This window comes from Rhyacophila brunnea, unplaced genomic scaffold, assembly GCF_057557595.1.
Source record: "Rhyacophila brunnea isolate RB1 unplaced genomic scaffold, BYU_Rbru_1.0 scaffold_8, whole genome shotgun sequence".
In the NCBI taxonomy this organism is placed as follows: Eukaryota; Metazoa; Arthropoda; class Insecta; order Trichoptera; family Rhyacophilidae; genus Rhyacophila; species Rhyacophila brunnea.
The window spans coordinates 37,175,902-37,195,782 of NW_028233350.1; the positions used below are offsets into that span (position 1 = coordinate 37,175,902).

Consider the following 19,881-nt stretch of genomic DNA (forward strand, 5'->3'; position numbering starts at 1 on the left):
GAGAGGGGACTCCTCTATGAGGCTGTTAAATAAAATGGTAATTCAAGGTGAAGAGTTTGACCACATACGTATAATTAGGGATTGCAATACCGTTATTTCAAAACCGGTATCTCAGTATTTTTCAATACCGGAATACCGGTTTTTAAAATCAGACAATACCTATATATTCGGTATTTAAAGTGGAAACAAAATATGTTAATTAACATGAAATGTTCAACAGGACTATACATTTTTGTCGGATTACGCGATGTCTAGTTTACTTCCATTATTATTAGACGAGTAAGTGTAAAAAGTACAATAAACTAATAAAAGATTAGGTGGAGTTATCAGTGGGGCACATACACATCTTAGATCACTTAGACATTTTTATCACATAATATAAATTTATTGAAAGATCATCCGAAGAAGAAAGTGCCAATCATTCAACTACTAAATATTTGTTAACATCAACATCTTTACCATATCTTAACTTTACCTAGGTTTATATATTATAATATCTACACATTTAGATATTTTTTCTATTTAGTATTAATATTTATATACTTTATACAGAGATGTATATATCTAAATTTATTGGTATATAGTTACTTCTATGTTTTTTATATAATTCTCGAATACCGGTATTCAATAGAAAATACCGAAATACCGGTATTAGTATTTTCATTCGGTATTGCAATCCCTACGTATAATGACGTAGAGCGAAGCGGGCTATGTACGCATTCCAGAGGCGTATGATTTGAGACGCCGGAGATTCAATGTATTTAAAATAATTGTTAATCGGTGCCACTGTATCAACCTGAATGAATAAATATCATTATAATAATAATTTATTAAGATACGAGGTTTTCTTCTTCTTGGCGTTACAACCCAATTTGGGTTTTGACCTCTTCTAGGATTTCTAGTGTTTCCATTAAAATATGTAAAAAACCACTTCTTTTTAGTTTTGGATGCCTGAGGTATTTAAATCTAACTCCATACTATCCTTTCATCTGGTACAATGTTATCCATCCTGCGGCCCAGTCATCTAAAACAATTCAATTTTATGAACTACAAAACGTGCGGGCTCCTGTAACAAACGTACAATATCTCCCTCTATATCCCAACTGTATGTCATTAATGAGTCCGAAGATGCAGCACAGCACGCTCCGCTCAATCATTCTTCATATCTTCATATGTTTGGCAATGTACCATTCACCATTACTGGTCTTAATAGTGTATTGGTACAAGATGCATTTCATGTTTCAGCCAAATGCTTTGGAAGTAACACCTTCGTTAAACCGAAGTAATAAGTATAGAGGCTTCATATATAAACCTACAAACTGTCATGTTGTTGTCTATGGTAATTAATAGACTACAGATAACTACGCAAAAATGGAAAAGGAAACGGTTGCATCTCGACTGTTCTAGAACAGTTGCATTTTGGCCTTTCAACATTATAGTCAATATACGCGCGCAACTCCGCGTAAGATTCAACCTAAATTCAAATTATAATGTAAACCTTCCAACTCAGCATAAAACCAATGTGATAGTCCTTTATTAGTGCCGTGTTTATCCGAACTTTATAACTACAATATAAAACCGTGAAAATACCAATACCGTGTATTATTCAACTGTGTCCCGAATATACCATTTCAAACATACTCACACAACCTTCCAGATCAGATATTAATAACATCGGGGATCTTCAAGCATCTCGATATTACCCCCGATATAAGTATATAAGGATAAAAATATAGTTTGAAATTTCCCATGTGTCACATTAATTAAATGATTCTGTTAACATAATATCACCTTCTAATGTACTGGATATAAACGTTTTCATGGAATTTAAAATACATTACTTAATTTTATAATTTTCATGTATTTGCTACGCTTCTACGTGGTACATTATTTAATTGCGTAGTACTGTCTACACGGGCCATATGTTTTCCCGCGTAGACCCTACGTGAATTACACATCTCATTTGTTTAATTAAGATTACTAAGCTTAACAGTTTACAAAGACCACAGATTGCTTTAAGCGAAAAAATACTGTTGGATAATTATTATTGTAAACAACTGCGATCATGATTATTTTTAACAAAGATTGTTTTATTCAAGTAATTTATTGGTATACCTAATTAATACATTTTGTACAATATTAATTTAACCTCTACTTAATTCTATTTCTACAAACATAACACATAATTTACACCGCTGGTGTTTAAAAATGGCTATCAGACGCCCTACAATTACTATAAATAATTATTGAAATATTAATTTCTCGAGATCTCAAGAATTCTCCAGATAAAAATAGCTGAAAAGGAAATTCTTGATGAAGTCCAGATCTTCAGCAAATCATTCGTGAATATAAAAAAATTTGACCCCTTTTTTAAACTCACCCGTAACTTCTCAGGAAATAAAAATCTCGAAATTTCTGAACATCGCTAGAAACGTGAATTAACTATTTCTTGAGAATTGATCACAAAATCTACCCGAGATCTATGGGTTGCAAAAGTTCATCTTTCTTCTGGTTCATGGGTTTTAATACCATTCCTGATACGGTTTAATTATATATTTTTAAACCAAAGCATGGTTTCAATATGTTGATCGAGTGGTTAAAAAAACATTGTTTTGTAAATAAATTGTAATGAAATCTCCTCGTCAGTCGGCCAAGATCCTAAATGGATTATAGAACTAAAAAATAAGCGTAAAAATAATGGATTAGTATTAATTAATTTATTTATTTAGGAAAACACAACATTGTGGACATAACTCTAAATTCAAGACGTACACAGCAAGAGATTTACATTACAACAAATATTACCCTCACAAGAGAGAGAAAGAGAATATATAAAATAATAATAATACCTAATCATAATAATAAAAAATTAAATTGAAATAAAAACATACATTTTATATAGAAAAATAAAATTTTGGAAACAAAAAACATACAATTTTATACATAAAAATAAAATTTCGAATACAAAATACATAGCACGTCACCGAAAATGTCAACGTATTTGGGGAGCGCATTGACTAGTCTTGCACACCTCGCTAATGGTGCCTGGTAGGCTTGACACGAGGATACAGTTCCGATCCAGAATAAATCATGGCTGCGACCACGTAGGTAATTGACAGGCGCATGTAAATTCAAATTCATTAGGACACCAGGATTGGAAACTATCCCTCGCGGTAACAAGAGCAGAAGAAACCTACGAGATTCAAGAGAGTGAAAAGTAAGCATGCTTTGTAGAAAGCAGTCGGAAAATAAAATTATTATATATTATATAAAAAGTATTAATTATATTATAATATTACATTGACAATTATATAAAGAATTAGTAAATTATATATGGAAACAATAGATGATAATAATAATATAAGAGAAAACAAAATAATTGACAAATGTGTAAAATTAAACGATATAAGTACCTACATATTATATATAAACCAATAAAATGATAATTATAAGACGACTGATGTACTAGGTTTCCCCAAGTATATAAAATACCTCCTACAGTTCCTTTGATAACCCAAGAGTACCCAAAACTTCGACTGTATTATCTCTGTAGATATATGTGCTTATTCGTTCTCTCAGGTACTCAGTTGAACGGCACTCACCTGTCAAGCGACGACCGAACTGAGCCACCGTCTTCAAAGCAGACGGTCTCTGGGCCCCCACCCAGTCCCCAATCCAGGGGATAAACAGTTATATTTTCTGGCTATATATTAGACTTAGCTCGCCTTTGAATTAATATCGGTTAATTAATATATGAAGATTTTTTAATTGTTGCCTCAGTTTGTCATAAAATTTTAAGTCAGGTTAAAAACTTATAATATTTAATTGTATTTAAATATGAATTGATTTTACCACATTCTCGATCTATTGGATTCATCCTCTGTAGCCAAATACACAATGAAAAAATAACATGTTAATTTTTCTGACCCTGGATTTTCGAACCCGAGAGCTACGACTTTATTAGCCGATACGATATAGTCGGTCATCGAGTTTGTCTTCTATACGTTATAAATGTATATAAATATTATGTACATTTATATTAGTCCATGGCACTGAGTAAAGTTAATTCTAATTTATAGATGATAATAAAGATTATTGTTAAATTTTGCTAGATTTTTAATTTTTTTTAATCTGCTGAATTTTTCGCACTTTCTAAAAACAATCAAAGCGAGTTTTTGATAGACACAAATATTCGTTTTCATTTTTTTTTATACAAATAAGTTATTAGAATTGTAACAAAAAACTATCAGCCCAGGCTGTCCAATTCCGAGAAGGCAAGCCATGCTTCCCTACGGCGGGATCGACTAATACATGTCGATACATTGGTTATTCGTATTCTGCCTATTACCGATGACGCACGGGCTTTAGCGATTGCCTGGTCTATATCTGATTTCTTGAATATTGTTATTTCAATACCTTATGTACAAATAAATATCGTTCTCCGCTACAACTCTCAACAATGGATCCCACTCTACACGGTATCCTGATAAAAAGCAGATGTCGTCTCAGGGCCCCAACCCACAGACTTAACAAGTCATTTTAATCAATGCTCAGACCAATGTAACCGTCAACATACATAGTACATACATCATACATAGTATTTTAAAGGACTGTATATCGTCTCTGTTCTGGCAGAACACACTAACTGGAGAATACTAGTTTTGAGTAATTTGACTTTGAAGTTGTTAAAATGTTTGAAATGGTCTATCATGTGAGTTTATTAAGTAATCGTAAAAAGGGTGACTTTAAAATAAAGACTTTTTATTTATTAAGAAGGTTTCCAGACAGTAAAGTTTGAAATAAGGAACATTTTGGTATAACTAACTCAATATGTCATTTTTTCGAAATGGTGTCTTCTGCCAGAACAGTGACGATATAATAATATCTATTAACACAATCACTGCTGAACTTTTAATTACCAAATTTAAATAACATGTTAATTATATCTAATGGCCAAGTACTCCAAACGCGCCAGTCGCGTCAAAATGAGTTAATTAATTATGTTATGCCCTAATGAAGTGTCAAAATAAGATAAACTTAAACTTTGCAACGATCATTTTACGCTGTTATTTTAGAAACGAAAGTATTTTTCTATGTCCACAATCTTTGAGCTAAGATTTAGATTAAAGGGTAATTTTTTTATTTCCGATTCATTTCACTTTATTGACAAGATGTATTAACAACCTTCGTTACGTGATCAATTTGGAAAGCTTTGGAGTGGTGTCAAGCTTTTAACGAACTTTAAGGGTAGTTTACACTGGATGAAAAATTACGAAATGTCGTAGACAAATAGCTTGGCTTGTTGTTTGTCTTATTTCTTTTGCGCCTGTGCGGGGAAAATATAGTTAATCCCAAAAAGCTATTTGAAGAAGAAAAACTTAGTGACAATCGCTTAATATACTCGTAATACAATATATACGTAGTTATACTTATATCTTCCAGAGTTATTAGAACTTTACTCATAAATCGTACTTTACTTTCAACAACAGAGTATATATTGACACCTCACCTGTCAGATATTCCTCGAGGATGATGGGAGAGGATTAAGTATATCTTTACCAGGAGGCTAAGCATCTGTTAGGGACTATGGTTATTGTTAAGAAAAAAAACGGTATCAGACAGCGACATCTTGATTTATTCAGACACATTACGTAATACAACTTAACATATTATCAAATTAAGCAATAACTTAAAGACAACATATTCATAATACCCGCAGCTCCTGGACTTCGGTACAAGGTACATCCAAATAACGAGATAAAACAAGTTCTTACAAAAATTACAGTTTTCTCACGTCTCTGATAAGGTAAGGGTTGGCCATTATTATGAAGGGAAAAAGCACATACTCATGTAGGTATCACTTAAAACTAGATAAAATACAAATTGTTTATTTTTATATGTCATCCAGCAACAGTATCAAATGTTACGTATTCTGTGGCAATAATAATAAAATTCTAAAAATTGTGGAATTTTCCAACATAACATAAATGGTAAATTACACTTTATAGGACAATTGTGTAATAGTATATTAACTACTTCAAAATAATGAACCTAAGTGCATTACAATGAAGTTTATGATGGTTGTATTTACTGAATGATCGCTTCGGTTGTCAATTTCGATACCTACCTACAAGTAGGGATTGCAATACCTAATGAAAATACCAATACAGGTATTTCAGTTTTTTTATTGAATACCGATATTAATACCGGTATTTGTGTAATATATATGGAAACCACAGAAGTAACTACCAATAAATAATATATATATTAAATTATTGATCTCCATTGTTGTATAAGCTACTTTTTAGTGGATAAACATAAAAAAATTAGGCATAAGCAAGGTCATTGTAGTGTATATTTATTATTCTATCATGAAATATTCGGCACTAGGGCTAAGGTTACTAATTATTGTACAAACGAACAGCATTTAACCGCGATTTCAGATACATCTAAAAATACACCTGACAACTTTTATAATCTCTATATAATGCAAATGTATTTCAAAAATCTGCACGTATCATTGCTGGTCTCGAATGATGTCTAAGAATAGCGGAAATAAACCAGACATCGCGTAACCCAATAAAAAAATTACAGTCCTGTTACAACTTTTCTGTTAATTATTAATACATTTTGTTTCCACTTTCAATACAGAATAATATATCGTTATTGACAGATTTTTAAAGTCAGTATTTTGGTATCGAAAAATACTAGGATACCGGTTTTCAAATATCGGTATTGCAATCCCTACCTACAAGGCTAATTTCACTGTATTTTTAATAAAATTATTTGATATTAATGCTACCAGCAAATATTTTTTTAATTTAAATAATAATAGATTCTAAACTGTAATAAGATTTCCTTTCAAAACTACGTAATGGTTTCTTAAGGTTCTGTTCCGGTTCCATTTTCAGCTCTTGCTTACCAAGGATTCTTGCCTTAAATATATTTTTTATTTATATTTTATCTTTTGAATTACTAGTGAAATAGTGATTTGATTGGTTTGAATATTAATTTACCATCTTAAAATATATACTTTACAAACTGTATAATTTCTCTTGTGCCTACTTAAACAACAAAAATTTTTTAATAACATAATCAATCTTCAACTTTTTTTTGTAGATATTCAATGCTAATGTTTATCGATAATCAGTTTTTAAGAATATATAATTATTTTGATAGATCAACATGTCGTATTGCGTCAATATATGCACCGAGCTGGTGTTTAATATTCAACAATCACACTATAGGAGGGGTGACTAGGACAGAATTGACAATCCTATATAAGACATTTGTCATCGCTTCAAAATCAGTTGCAAGTCTTCAGCTACTGAACTAAGGTGATTTATTACATTTAGGTAATAGCCAAAAAAATATATACACACACAATAATATTATTTAAATATAATTATAAAAAAACTGTGAAAATCGTGATTTCCGTTAATAATTTCAATATGTATAACGGGAAAATTTGTGAATTATGCAAGTGTTTTTTATTCTTGTGGTGATCTTATATCTATAATTGTGGTTTAAGTTGTGATTTGTGATAGAGCTATAATAATAACTTATTAGGAATTCTTTTTCGGTAACAGTTCTTATTTATATTATATCTAATCAATATATATTGTTGTTTTTGTATTAGACTTTATATATATATATATATATGTAATTCTCTAGCTTATGATTAACACGGTAAAAAATTCAAGTAGTGTATTATAATTAATAATACAATATTAGTATGCTTTCACTCTAATATAAAAAAACGGAAAAGTAAATTAATAATACGGAAATTTATATATATACCTATATATGTTTATATCATTCACTGATTTTCATGTTAATACTCGTATTATAACAGAAACATAACTATTTTTTTTTAAAAATGCCTATTTAAATAATTATAGAAACCGTATGCTTTTAAGGGTAAATAAATTAGATAATCAAATAAGCTTTTATATACATAAAAAAAACGTTTCGGTACCGTTTCGAATAAAAAAATGTCAATAATTTGTTCATTTCACGTTTTTATTTCATAAATAAATTCCACCGGTATACAAATTGAACCTTTAAAGCAGGATGGAGTTCAAATTCATTTTTTTATTAATATTCGAAAAGTCATTTACATAAGCATTCTTTTCATAGTGGAAAATATTATAGCTATAAATAAACCATACTATAATTGAGCCTAGATAGGTATACGTTTGATTCATATAATATAATTAAAAATATTTGGTGTATAAATACGCTTAAAAATATATACTGATAGTATAAACAAAATGGTTGCATAAAAATTCCGAGCCGCCAAACCATTTTTTTATGGTGAGGTAAAATAATAATACGTTCAAAAAGTATAGTACCTATTCCCTGTATTGTTGTATATCAGAAAACATATACACGAAAATCCAAAAATGATCCAGAAAAAAGGGGAAATATGACAAAAACGGGAAAAACTAGTTTATTTCACTGTATTCTTAAAGCCTTTCGTAGATTATTTAGCCGTATATATTCGGTGATAGATGGATACTTTAATATCTACAAAATAGGTCATTCAAATATTTTTACTTCCTGTGAAACTGTGATTGATAGCAGTTACTTTGTGTGAAAATAATATTCTTAGTGACCTTCTGTAAGTAATTAATTTGAACTTTAATGAATTGCTAAACTTCTTTATTGTGTTTTCGTAGAAAACTTATAAAGATTCTACGTAAATATCAAAACTAATAATTTAAAGATCATTTTTACTTTTAATATAATGTATTACTTCAATAGTATGAAATAGCTGACTTTGTATATACACCGCTATATTTATCTGTCTCAATTCATTTTGTCGATTAATATAATATGTCAATACGTCTAATACATAATGTATACATTTGACTACAATAATATAGGTAATAGATTTTTAATAGTAATAAATATATATTCTAGTACGTATTCAATATTTAGTCATATATATATATTTATAAATTAATTCACTTTCGAAGAGCTACAATATGATAAATTCATTATTTTGTGATAGCGTTGTAGGCTTCATTGTATTGAAAAACTTCAGGTCGCATATACTTGTTGCATACGCTTAGATGGTAGAATTTATAATATGGACATAAAAATTATTTTCTTCCACTCAATAAATAATAAATTAATATTAAAATATGCAAATTAGTGGAAATTACAATCGTAAATTGAACAATGGTCACTGTGACCTTTGAATCCTTGGAAAACAATAAGAAAATTAGCTTATTATGCCTAGTGGTAGCAATAGTTATAAATTGAATATTTGTTCTAATTATCTTTATTTCAGTATACAATTCATTATTCGTTAAATTTTTTTTAATTATTTTCAGTTGCAATTTTCACATACCAAAATATTGCAAACTGTATACCTATTGAATTGGTTACTTAACTGTTTATATTTTCTTTATTAGTAAAGAGCACCATTACTTTCATATTATAAAATAATTATATATAACAAATTATCATATCATTTTAATTATTGTGCTTATGTTACGCGCCTAAAATTTGATATTGATATTCGTAGGGATGCAGATTAATATGATCATTTAAAAAGAAAATTACTAATAATGCTCAGATAGTTAACAAATATAGAGCAACATGGGGTGGAGGTTATAACAACAGAGAAATTAATATTAGCCATTCAACCAACCGATTGGGTTCTTACTTTAAAAAACAAGATGTGATTATCGAACACATACGGAATCATAAACAGACACTGTTCCACCGTGGGTTACATATTTAAAGGTAAAAATGAAAATCCTTGGATATATGAAAATAGGATTCTGGCAAAAAACTTATGCTATAATTTAAAGTAGATTTTTACCGATTTAACTAGCAGTTTCAATTCGGTAGTTTTCAAGTTTTCATAGAAACGTCAGTAATCAATCTTAGCTCGGTATTTTGCGCCTTTCATTATGCGCGAAGCGATTTATTATTTTTTAACTAGGGGGTATGTATTTTAACTTGAAATACTGCCATTAAAAATGACTTTACTGAATATTTAACTATATCGAATTTCCTACTTTCAATTTCAGTATCTAAGGCCATGAGCCAGAGCGAATCGTAACATTTCAGCCCCATTCTAAGTGTATGTTGAATAAAAATATTTTTAAGCATTTTAAAAATTTAAATATTTTTGTTATCGTTCAATATATTCATATTTTCCCAAAAATCAGTTATATATTATTTAAATTGCAGGGTTATGACTATCATAATATTAAGAATTAAAAATGTTAGATACATACTTAAATTGATTTTTTTAATCTATAACGAAACTGTAGTTTCAAATATAATAACTCACTTTTTCATAGTTTTGATATGGCTCCTATATAATCAATATACAAAATAATTTGATGTTGTATTTGAAAAGTAAATCAACAAAAACCTTTTAAAATAATTATGTATTACATGTATCTGAAAATATTGAACAACCTTCAAATTGGGTAATTAAAACCATCTAATTTGGAGTTGACATAATTTCAAAACTAACTGTTGGAATATCATACATCGATGTACTACGACAACTTAGGTCGCGTGATACTTGATATCATTTCTTCTCATGTTAATTGGTTAGGTTAGGTTTGGTTATGTTAGGTTAACATCTTGTATTTTAATTTCGTAGATGGAGTTAATAATGTCATTTTTTTAATGCTTACTTGTTAAGCTTTAACATTTTGACAAATTAAACGTATCGTGTATTAAAAATTCGACAATATGTGTTCATGACTAAATGTGCTACATAATAAATTATAGCCCTAATTGATTACATGACCGATTTAAAGTACAGAATTTTAATAAAAAAAATAGTTGTACAAGCTACAACGTATGTGTGGTGCAAATAGTTGTTTGTAAACATAAATTGTAGTCTTTGCACCCATTTAGTTTCGACCAACTTGAAGCTAGATCAGACAGACTTGTCTATGAGAACAATTCGGTCGGCTGTGTCCAACTGCTTCATACAGTAAGCGGTGGCGGATGTTCAATTACTGGATTACTTATCCAATATACAGTACTTCCTCACGAGCGTTGCGGTAAAACTACTCTCGCTAAAATCCGAAAATACTTAAACGAATTTATTTCACGAAAATAAAAAAAACTGTATATATAAAAATAGTCCCAAAAATAGTAATACATACCTTATACCCAGATTAAACTGGTAAATTAAATACAAAAACTTATATAGATTAATGATGAAATGAAATAATTAGACACAAAACAGTTTAAAAAGGTCATAAAGAGTGTACGCCGAATGAGCTTAGTAGACCTATTTCAAGAATTTATAAAACAACGTCGTACATATCAATATCCAAAAGGATTTAATTGAACCTAATTGGCATCACCAATACCACACAATATTTTGGCAACACATTAAAATTTAATTCAACTACCATTTTTGCTCATCAGTGAAGCATAATGACCTCCACACAGTTTAAACTATTATTACAGACTTCTTTGCGAAGAATCGTTCTTAACTATTAGTACCATAAACCGGATCAAATAACTTTGTATTATAGATGGCCAGTCTACTAACTTTTGCTTTTTATCATAATAACTATAAGATAATTCTTTTATTGTAAATTCACTAAATTGTATTTATCTAAGTAGCCACTTATGTTCTAACAAAACTTTCATTTACGTTTGTACACTATTTTAAATTCAATTCGAATTACTTAAACAAATTTAATACACCTTCCAATAGACGATTAATAATATTATATATGAATATATATTATATTATTGTAATTATAAGTCATAATATAAAACTATTTTTTTTACTATGACATTTTATACGTTAATTAAATAGAATTAGACCACATAATTGATTTCATTCATTTATTAAAAAATACTTATAACGTATTTAATTGTCGATAACTTGTCATTTTTTAATAATAGGTGTACATATAAATTTCCATATAATTGCATATCAATTAAGAGTCGTAGTTGGAAAATGATCTGTTAACCTTACAATCAATTTGCAGTCCAGTATTCGAACAATAACGTACGCCGTACACGATAATTATAATATGCTATATCTTGTAATTGATAACCTATTTTTCATATATTTCTTAAGTAGTTAAATGTATTATATTTTATACATTGTTTTATTACTAAACTAGAAACATAGACTCTAAAGATATCAAAGCCACCTTAACCTTATTTTATCTGAATTATTACTAATAGATTCAAAATTAATATTTATCTCGTTTAATATTTTCAAAAAATTAGAGCTTTTGCCTGTGGCAGTTAGTAGATATCTACATATATATTATTTAAGTTTGAGACAGGCTTTGAAAGCGTAAACTTAATTATCAATCTATCTTTGAAAGATTAAGCTCAATAAAATGTGTGTTCTTGAAATATTTCCCAAAACTTTCACTAACACTTAGGGATTTTAAATTAGGGTTAACTCCAGAACAATACAATAAAATTATAAACTTTATTAAACCATGTGCTCGTATTATCATATTCTACTTTAAAGCATTGTAGTATTTTGCCAATGTGCTACAATATACAGTTTGTCTGTTAATAAGTAATAAATTATACGTACATATTTACATAAGAAAAATGAGATACAAAGAAAAATACTTCCGCGTTTAATATATTAACATGGTATGTTAATCTAAGTATTCAATACGTCCATAAAAATAAAATTATCTATTTATAAATAATAAATCACCATTAATAGAGCTATCAAATGCTTAGATCAACCATGCGATAGAATGCATCATGCAAAAATAAGGTTCTGCGATAGAATATTTTGAAGATCGCAAACTTACATGTGGTTCAAATACCGGGTCTGGAAAATTTATTTGTTCTTCTTTCAAAGTGTGCTTGAACTAGTGGAGGAATCCAATAAATTGGGCGAATGGCTAACAACCATTAGTCGTATACGTAGAAGTCTTTTACGATCTAACACGGAAATTTATTTATTTTTTGATCCAGAATATGAGCCTAATAGGTTTTAAATTTTATAAAACTTCGTAATAGTAAATAATTAACTCAGAAAAGAATAAACAACATAATTTTGGTCGCCATCTTGGTATTTCACGGATGTCTAATTAAAAAATGTCAAGTTGGACTTCAAACTTTCAGCACCATAAAAACATATCTAAACGGAAAATCAATCAAATTAGTCGGTAATTATTGAAAATACAAAATTTGGCCACCTTGTACTTATTTTATGGGGTTCTAATTTAAAAAATGTTAGGTTTACATTTAAATTAATATTCAGCAATGTACAATACATTTCCAGACTGATAATCAATCAAATCAGATAGTAATTATATACTATTCGAATTTAGGGGTTCTTGTATAAATTTTGTAGTGTTTCAATATTATCTTAAAAATGACTCTTAGAATGTGCCTATTCATTATTCTAAAAGGCATGCGTTTATATAAAAAGTGCATAATTTTAATGAACTAATATTTTTTTAACCTGCCACGGGTTCGAATCCGAGACTTACGACTTTGTATCATTTATACAAAAATGTTCACTCTAATCACTACTCCAACATGGTTTCAAGTAAAAGAATTATAAAGCTAATGAAAAAAAAATTAAAATGAATAAATAATTCCTAGATAAATTCAATTGATTCCATTCCATACACTTCAGGCATCACTAAATTGAACCTGAAATTTCCTTTACTTGTGACGCTCTGTTATCCAAATCACTAGGATAGACAAAGTATTAAGGCCATACATGTGTCTAGATAAAGTCAGTCGCACTGAAGTATCCGCATTTTTCCCATTCGTCATTAATCATACTAATAAAACGTACCAGTACACTATTGGCCGCGTGTTCGAGCAAGCGTTCCTCTAGGCCGGAAGAACCTATAGGCACGTAGTAGAATGCACCGAGCAGAATGGATTAATTCAATCTCATCATTGACAGATTTTTCCATACATTACAATATCTAAATCTGTTATATCATCAGAACAAAGAAGCGCGATTATAGAATTGTCTTGTTTAATATTCCATACAATATTTGTATGTAGTATGACGTCGAATTAAAATAGGTTTGTTTCATTAAAGCATCGTCTTCACGTTGACATATAATTTCTATACCAGCTTTAATGTAACTTCAAAGACTACATATTATTTTATTTTCGTTATTTTATTAAAACACAGTCGTTACCAATACTTGGATGGTTATGATAGCAAATAATTGTAAAATTTTCCGACATCAAATATGTTGATTTTCTGATAATTTTGTTTAAGACAGTAGAAACACTGATATAGCCCTTTCATTTACAAATTTTTAATACTACATTAGACCATTAGTTCAAATTGCAGCATTGTATTAGTAACAGTGAAACAATCATAGAAGATTACACATGTGTAGGTACATCGTGACCTCACCGGAGGTACCACATGAGGTACCAGTATTTTAGCTACATATTTGTATACACAACCTTAAAAAAATTTCATGCATGCTTTAATTACACCTATTTCTATAGTTAGTAGTTAATTAAAATGCAAAGATTTATTTAATGAATCATAAATAAAAGACGTCATTTTACTAAAAAAGAAAGATTGCTTTAGATTACCCTAGTTTATTTACCAATACATATTTAAAATATTATGTATAAAAGAAATCTGTAACAAGAATATCTAAATTTAACTTAATATCCTAAGTTAAGGATAAGGGTAAAGTGACACTATGTGAACGGTAACAGCGAAGTAAAAGTAGTAGTGGTATTGTGTGCAAGCATCAATAAGCCCGCGAATTGCATATGGTGCCACTATTAAATGATTTACCTTGATCATCTAGCTCTCTTTCTCTCCCTAGTACATGACATTTTTATTACGACAATAAGATGGTACGTGGCGAGAAATACCCTATCGTTGAATAAGCCATGCCTCAAGGATGAAAGGATAAGGCAGTTGCAGCACATTGGGTTATAATTATTACGTTGATGATATAGAAATTGTCTTGCACTTACATAAATGTCAAATCTAGTATTAAAATTATATTTTAGACATATTTAAATCATCTACCGTATTTGCTTTTAAATGCGATATAAGTAGTGGCCTTCACAGAGTGAAAATGATTGTTAGCCATTCGTCCAACCCATGAGGTAAAAAAAACAACTTTTGTGCGTAGTCACAGATCAAACCAGCGACCCACAACTTTTCGGACCATCATCGGTTCAACTATCTGGTAAAAATCGGCACACTTCTATAAATCTTATGAAGTAACATATTATTTAAATTCCGTTACCTACATTAAAATATATGGCACTGTGTATATACTACTTTAGTGCGCGACAGCTAATGTTGATGCGTGGCTTTAATAATTGAGTCCACTTCTACACTTCAAAAGGAGGAGCGTTTTAGATCATAGGTCCTTGTTAAGTGGTAATACTCTCCAATAATCCTTACCCATATGTCCTAATAGGTAGTACGCACCATCGTCTTTGAATACCAGCAAAATGGGAGTATCAACGGCCACCGCAGAGATGACTGGCTCGTCTGGCCTCGTCACTGCCTCCAGCGTCTTCTACATGCTGCTAATTCCTGCCGCCGTCCTGTGGTACGCCTATTGGAAGCTGTCCAGGAGACATATGCTAGAGCTAGCTGAAAAGCTTCCTGGACCACCTGGAATCCCCATCCTAGGAAGCGCATTGGAATTCACAGGATCTTCTCATGGTAAGTCATTAACATCCGTACTTCTAACTATCTAATTAAAATATTCATAGTTTGACTGTTTTCATTAATTCAGTTAATGAAGCTTTAGTAAAATCTCCTACATAAGAAAATACGTCGTAGTCAATTTAGTTACACTTACATAATACATGTAATACTGAATAGTTTTACATAAAATGTTTAATATCAAAGCATTACCTTAATATTTTTTTATATAACCTCACACTGTATAGTATAATTTTGTGTTTAGATTTTTGCAATAGATTAGATGCAATATTTCAATATGAATTATATAAGATTTAGTTTTTCTCAACTTTACATAATTGATATTATTGGTTGAAAAACACAGTATTAATAATTAAATAAACAAAATGTTAATAATTATATTTTTTTCTTTAATTTTATTTTCACTTTTTCTTAATTATTGTTAGAATCATACAAAATTATAAATTTCTCAAATAGGTATTTAATTCATTTAATAATGCGTTGTAGGTGCATCTTTTTATTACCAATTGAAGATGAGGTATAAACGAAACCGGTCTTATTAAAAATGTGGAAAAACTACTAAATATTGTGAAAACTATAATAAATTTGGTTACTTCTTTAATATCCTTATTAAAAATAAAAAAACTAACACAGCAACGAACAGATTTTTTAAATCTTTTAATGTATTGATTTTAATTTTCAAATGTTTGTTTTAATTCAAATTCAAATTAATTAAAAGTCAAATTTTAATTTTAAACCAACACTTCATTTGACAATTTTCATGATTTGAGGTTTGGTTTTGTTGTATATAAACTAAGTAACTAAACCCTAATATTTCATATATTTTAATAAATTCGCAAATTACACAATCGTGATAAAAACTGTATTTAAATAAATAAATTTTTGACATAATAATAGTATGTTATTTATTAGGTACAATTAATTATTCTATTCATCTATCTAGATACTTTTATGTCAGTTCTTAACGGCGCAATAGCCCTAAATCAAAGGGATAAATGATCAGTTGGATCACCTTATATGTGTTAATTTATTTCTGAATTAATTACCTACGCCTGACAATCAATCAGATACACATGTATTTTTATCAACGCTGTTCAAAATCCTCGTCACGTTGTATTATGTAAACAGAATCACTGTGAAGTCTGTATGTAAAATATATTCTAACCTTGTTATGTATACTTTAGATATGCATACAAAATTATAAAAGTAATGCTCATTTTCATAATCCACTATTATCTGTTGCTATATTCACCATTCGAATGAAACTTTTTCGAACACATAAAAATAAAATCTAACGGCCCCTCCACAATAGTATTAATGTTTTACATCGCATTTTCATCCGGTTGGCATTTCTTGAATGATAACGATTATATTTTTGCGGAAACATTACGAGTCTTGGAATGGTGTACATAATTCAGAGCTCCAATGTTTATCACAGCATTGCCTGGCATTTGAATGTCAAGGGAGTAATTCCGTTTCTGGAAACCGAGATTATTTTTTTTTGTGTCGAATGCGTATCGTGTGTGGAGTGAACTTTATAATAGATCGTTCTATTTTTGAAAAAAAAGTTTTTGTCGCGAGCTTTTTATTGGAGGCGATTTTTTTTTTTGTTTACTCAATGTTTTTAGAGTAAACACATACAATATCTATAAAATTAACAATATACAAAAAAAAATATTGAAACAACGAAAAATTATGTAGTATTTGTTGAAAATATTTATAACTCTACAATATTTTTATAACGAATAATTCTTCTTACCTATTTTACATTTACTCGAATTTTCCATTACGTAATAATTTGTAGTTTTCATTATATCATTTGTATATTTTATATATTACATACCAGTACTGTACACCACTTTAAAACCAATATCTACTTTGTTATATTACCACTTGGCAGAAAATTTCTTTGTACCTACAGTAAAACCATTCCACAAGAATATAAAAATAAAAAAAATCTCTACTAAAATTTTAAAATGTAATAATCAATATAAAAGCTTTTGTAACAAGTGAAAGGATCTCTAAAGTTCCAAAGTGGCAAACAAATAATTGTGAAAAATGACTTGCGTTGTGGTAGCTTTCAAAGGGCAAAAATGTCAATCATTTAAAACATAATATGTGATGATTTTATCTTGCGATACCTACAACATAAAGTAAACAAGCGATATTTTACGCACTCTGTTCACCAATTAAATTTTCGTGTATTGTCATTTATCTGGCAAGCGATTGAATGTATTATTATTACAGGACCAAACTATCTTCATTTACAATATTTTGTTTTAAAGTATACGTTTTTTATTACAAAATTTTATTGAAATAAAATTTGATATCTACTTAAATTTAAATTAAAATTGAACTTATTCTGAGTTAATCATATCATTAGAAAGTTTATTTGCATACCCAGTTTGAAACAATACAAGCCAAAGTTCAAAAAATGCATTTGCACCATTTATGTAATAATCAAGTGCGCATTATGACTTTGTCAATGAATAATTAATCAGATTTATTATTATCCTTACCTGTATTTTTTTTTTTTGCGAAATCACTTCCTGCCATCAGACAATGATTAAAGTTTAATTAATAATTTAAATAATCAGTCCATGCAATATTTATTGTGAAATATATTTTTTAACCTTTGTCTTACTGTGCTAATAAATTTCGTTCCATCCTGTGACGTCACACGTTACCGTACTAGTTTCGCAATAATACAATATTATACAATTGATCACATAGGTTTCGGGAACATGTGTATAAATATTTATTCGTAATTAGGTATTTGCTTTTTTTTGACCATGGTTCTATGAATAAAGAAATTTTGAAATCGATAAAGTGAAAAACACATATTTATGCATTAAAATAATGTTTCTTAATTGAAATTTATTATTTTTTATTGTAATATTATTGTGCATAAACACATCTGAGGGTGGTAGATGGGTCTGGACCGCCCTCGATAATCGATAAAACAAGAAAATTGCTTTTTTAATATGCATTTTGAAATATTTTGACCATAATAAGTTATATACTTCAGATACAACCCTTTAAAGACTCACACCACAATATGTTATTTTTGATTAATAGTAATTTTAGTTCCAAGCCCAGCTAAAAGATTACTTCATTATTTATTCGCGTATAGTACGTACTTTATTACTAATATTGAATTATTCCACGCAGTACGCAGTAATCTTTAAAAATTAGCATAATATTATGAAGATAAATTTACGTAGGTACCCGTATTTCGCCACAATAATCAGTTTATGATCAGTAGTCAATCAGCGCCATCTTTTATGTGGTTTTTGTTTTATCAAACCAGCCCCCAATAAAATCACTACACGCACGCCGGTATACTATAGTATAATATTGTTTTGAGTACGACTTTTCATTGAACCCTATGACATTAGCAATAATAATTAATATTCCAAAATATTCTTTGAGTTGAATAGCGTTGATGAACAGTAGCGTTGACTTAGCGGTAAGATCACGTTCATGGACTTAACAGATTTTGGAAACATCCTGCCATAGACATAGGCGTAAAATAAATAATTCATCGCATATCGCTAGACTCACCTGGCGTATTAGGTACGGTTGGATAACGTACGTATCTACCTACTATAACGTGTGGTACTTTAAAAGCAAAAGTGTTTTGTTCAAGGAGCGAGGTCAGTGGTAGAAAACTACAACTTACATATTATAATCTAGCAGCTCCCAACAATCGTAATAATAATTAATTACTTACACTGGTGTTCCACCTGCATATTGTGAAGTGTGTTAATCGAAAAACGCACATTTCCAATCGAATTAAAACACTATATCATCTCTTTTATACGTAACATGTTATCCCATAAAAATATCAATTTATTAACCCACTTTACTCCATGGATCCATAAATTATTTTGATGTCTTCCCAAAAATATACCTATATCATATTAGTAGCTAATGTTTCACTTGTTTTTTATCAAATATATAACCCATACAAGATTGGTTTTTAATAATAGTGCTATGAACGAGTTAACTCTCCAAAGTTTGTATGTATGTAGTGTGAAGCCACAAGTGAGATAACTTGAAACTTCATTGTCACTATCGCGTATATTTTCTATATATTTTCAAGACAATATTTATGCTGACACAATTGATAATATTTATCATTTTTGTCTGAAAATTTTCATTGAAAAACTCGAGAAACATGCGTTTTTCATATTACTTATTTTATTCTAAAAATA

At 29.3% G+C, this 19,881-nt stretch overlaps 1 protein-coding gene and 1 long non-coding RNA gene across 3 annotated transcripts in view; one reads left to right on the forward strand and one right to left on the reverse strand.

The window, feature by feature from the left end:
* The window catches only part of LOC147064182 (uncharacterized), a 360,934-nt gene that overhangs the window by 301,476 nt on the left and 39,577 nt on the right, over positions 1-19,881 (reverse strand). The gene's annotated exons all lie outside the window — the stretch shown is intronic.
* Positions 7,309-19,881, forward strand: part of Cyp4g15 (Cytochrome P450 4g15) — a 30,394-nt gene continuing 17,821 nt past the window's right edge. Inside the window, exons 1-2 of one of the 2 annotated variants that reach the window (XM_085959310.1) lie at positions 7,309-7,355; positions 15,411-15,661. In XM_085959310.1, the coding sequence (XP_085815436.1) occupies positions 15,445-15,661 (217 nt within the window). In that variant the 5' untranslated portion in view covers positions 7,309-7,355; positions 15,411-15,444. Of the gene's footprint in view, positions 7,356-15,311; positions 15,662-19,881 lie in introns of those variants that run through there. The other variant, XM_085959309.1, reaches the window with a different exon arrangement.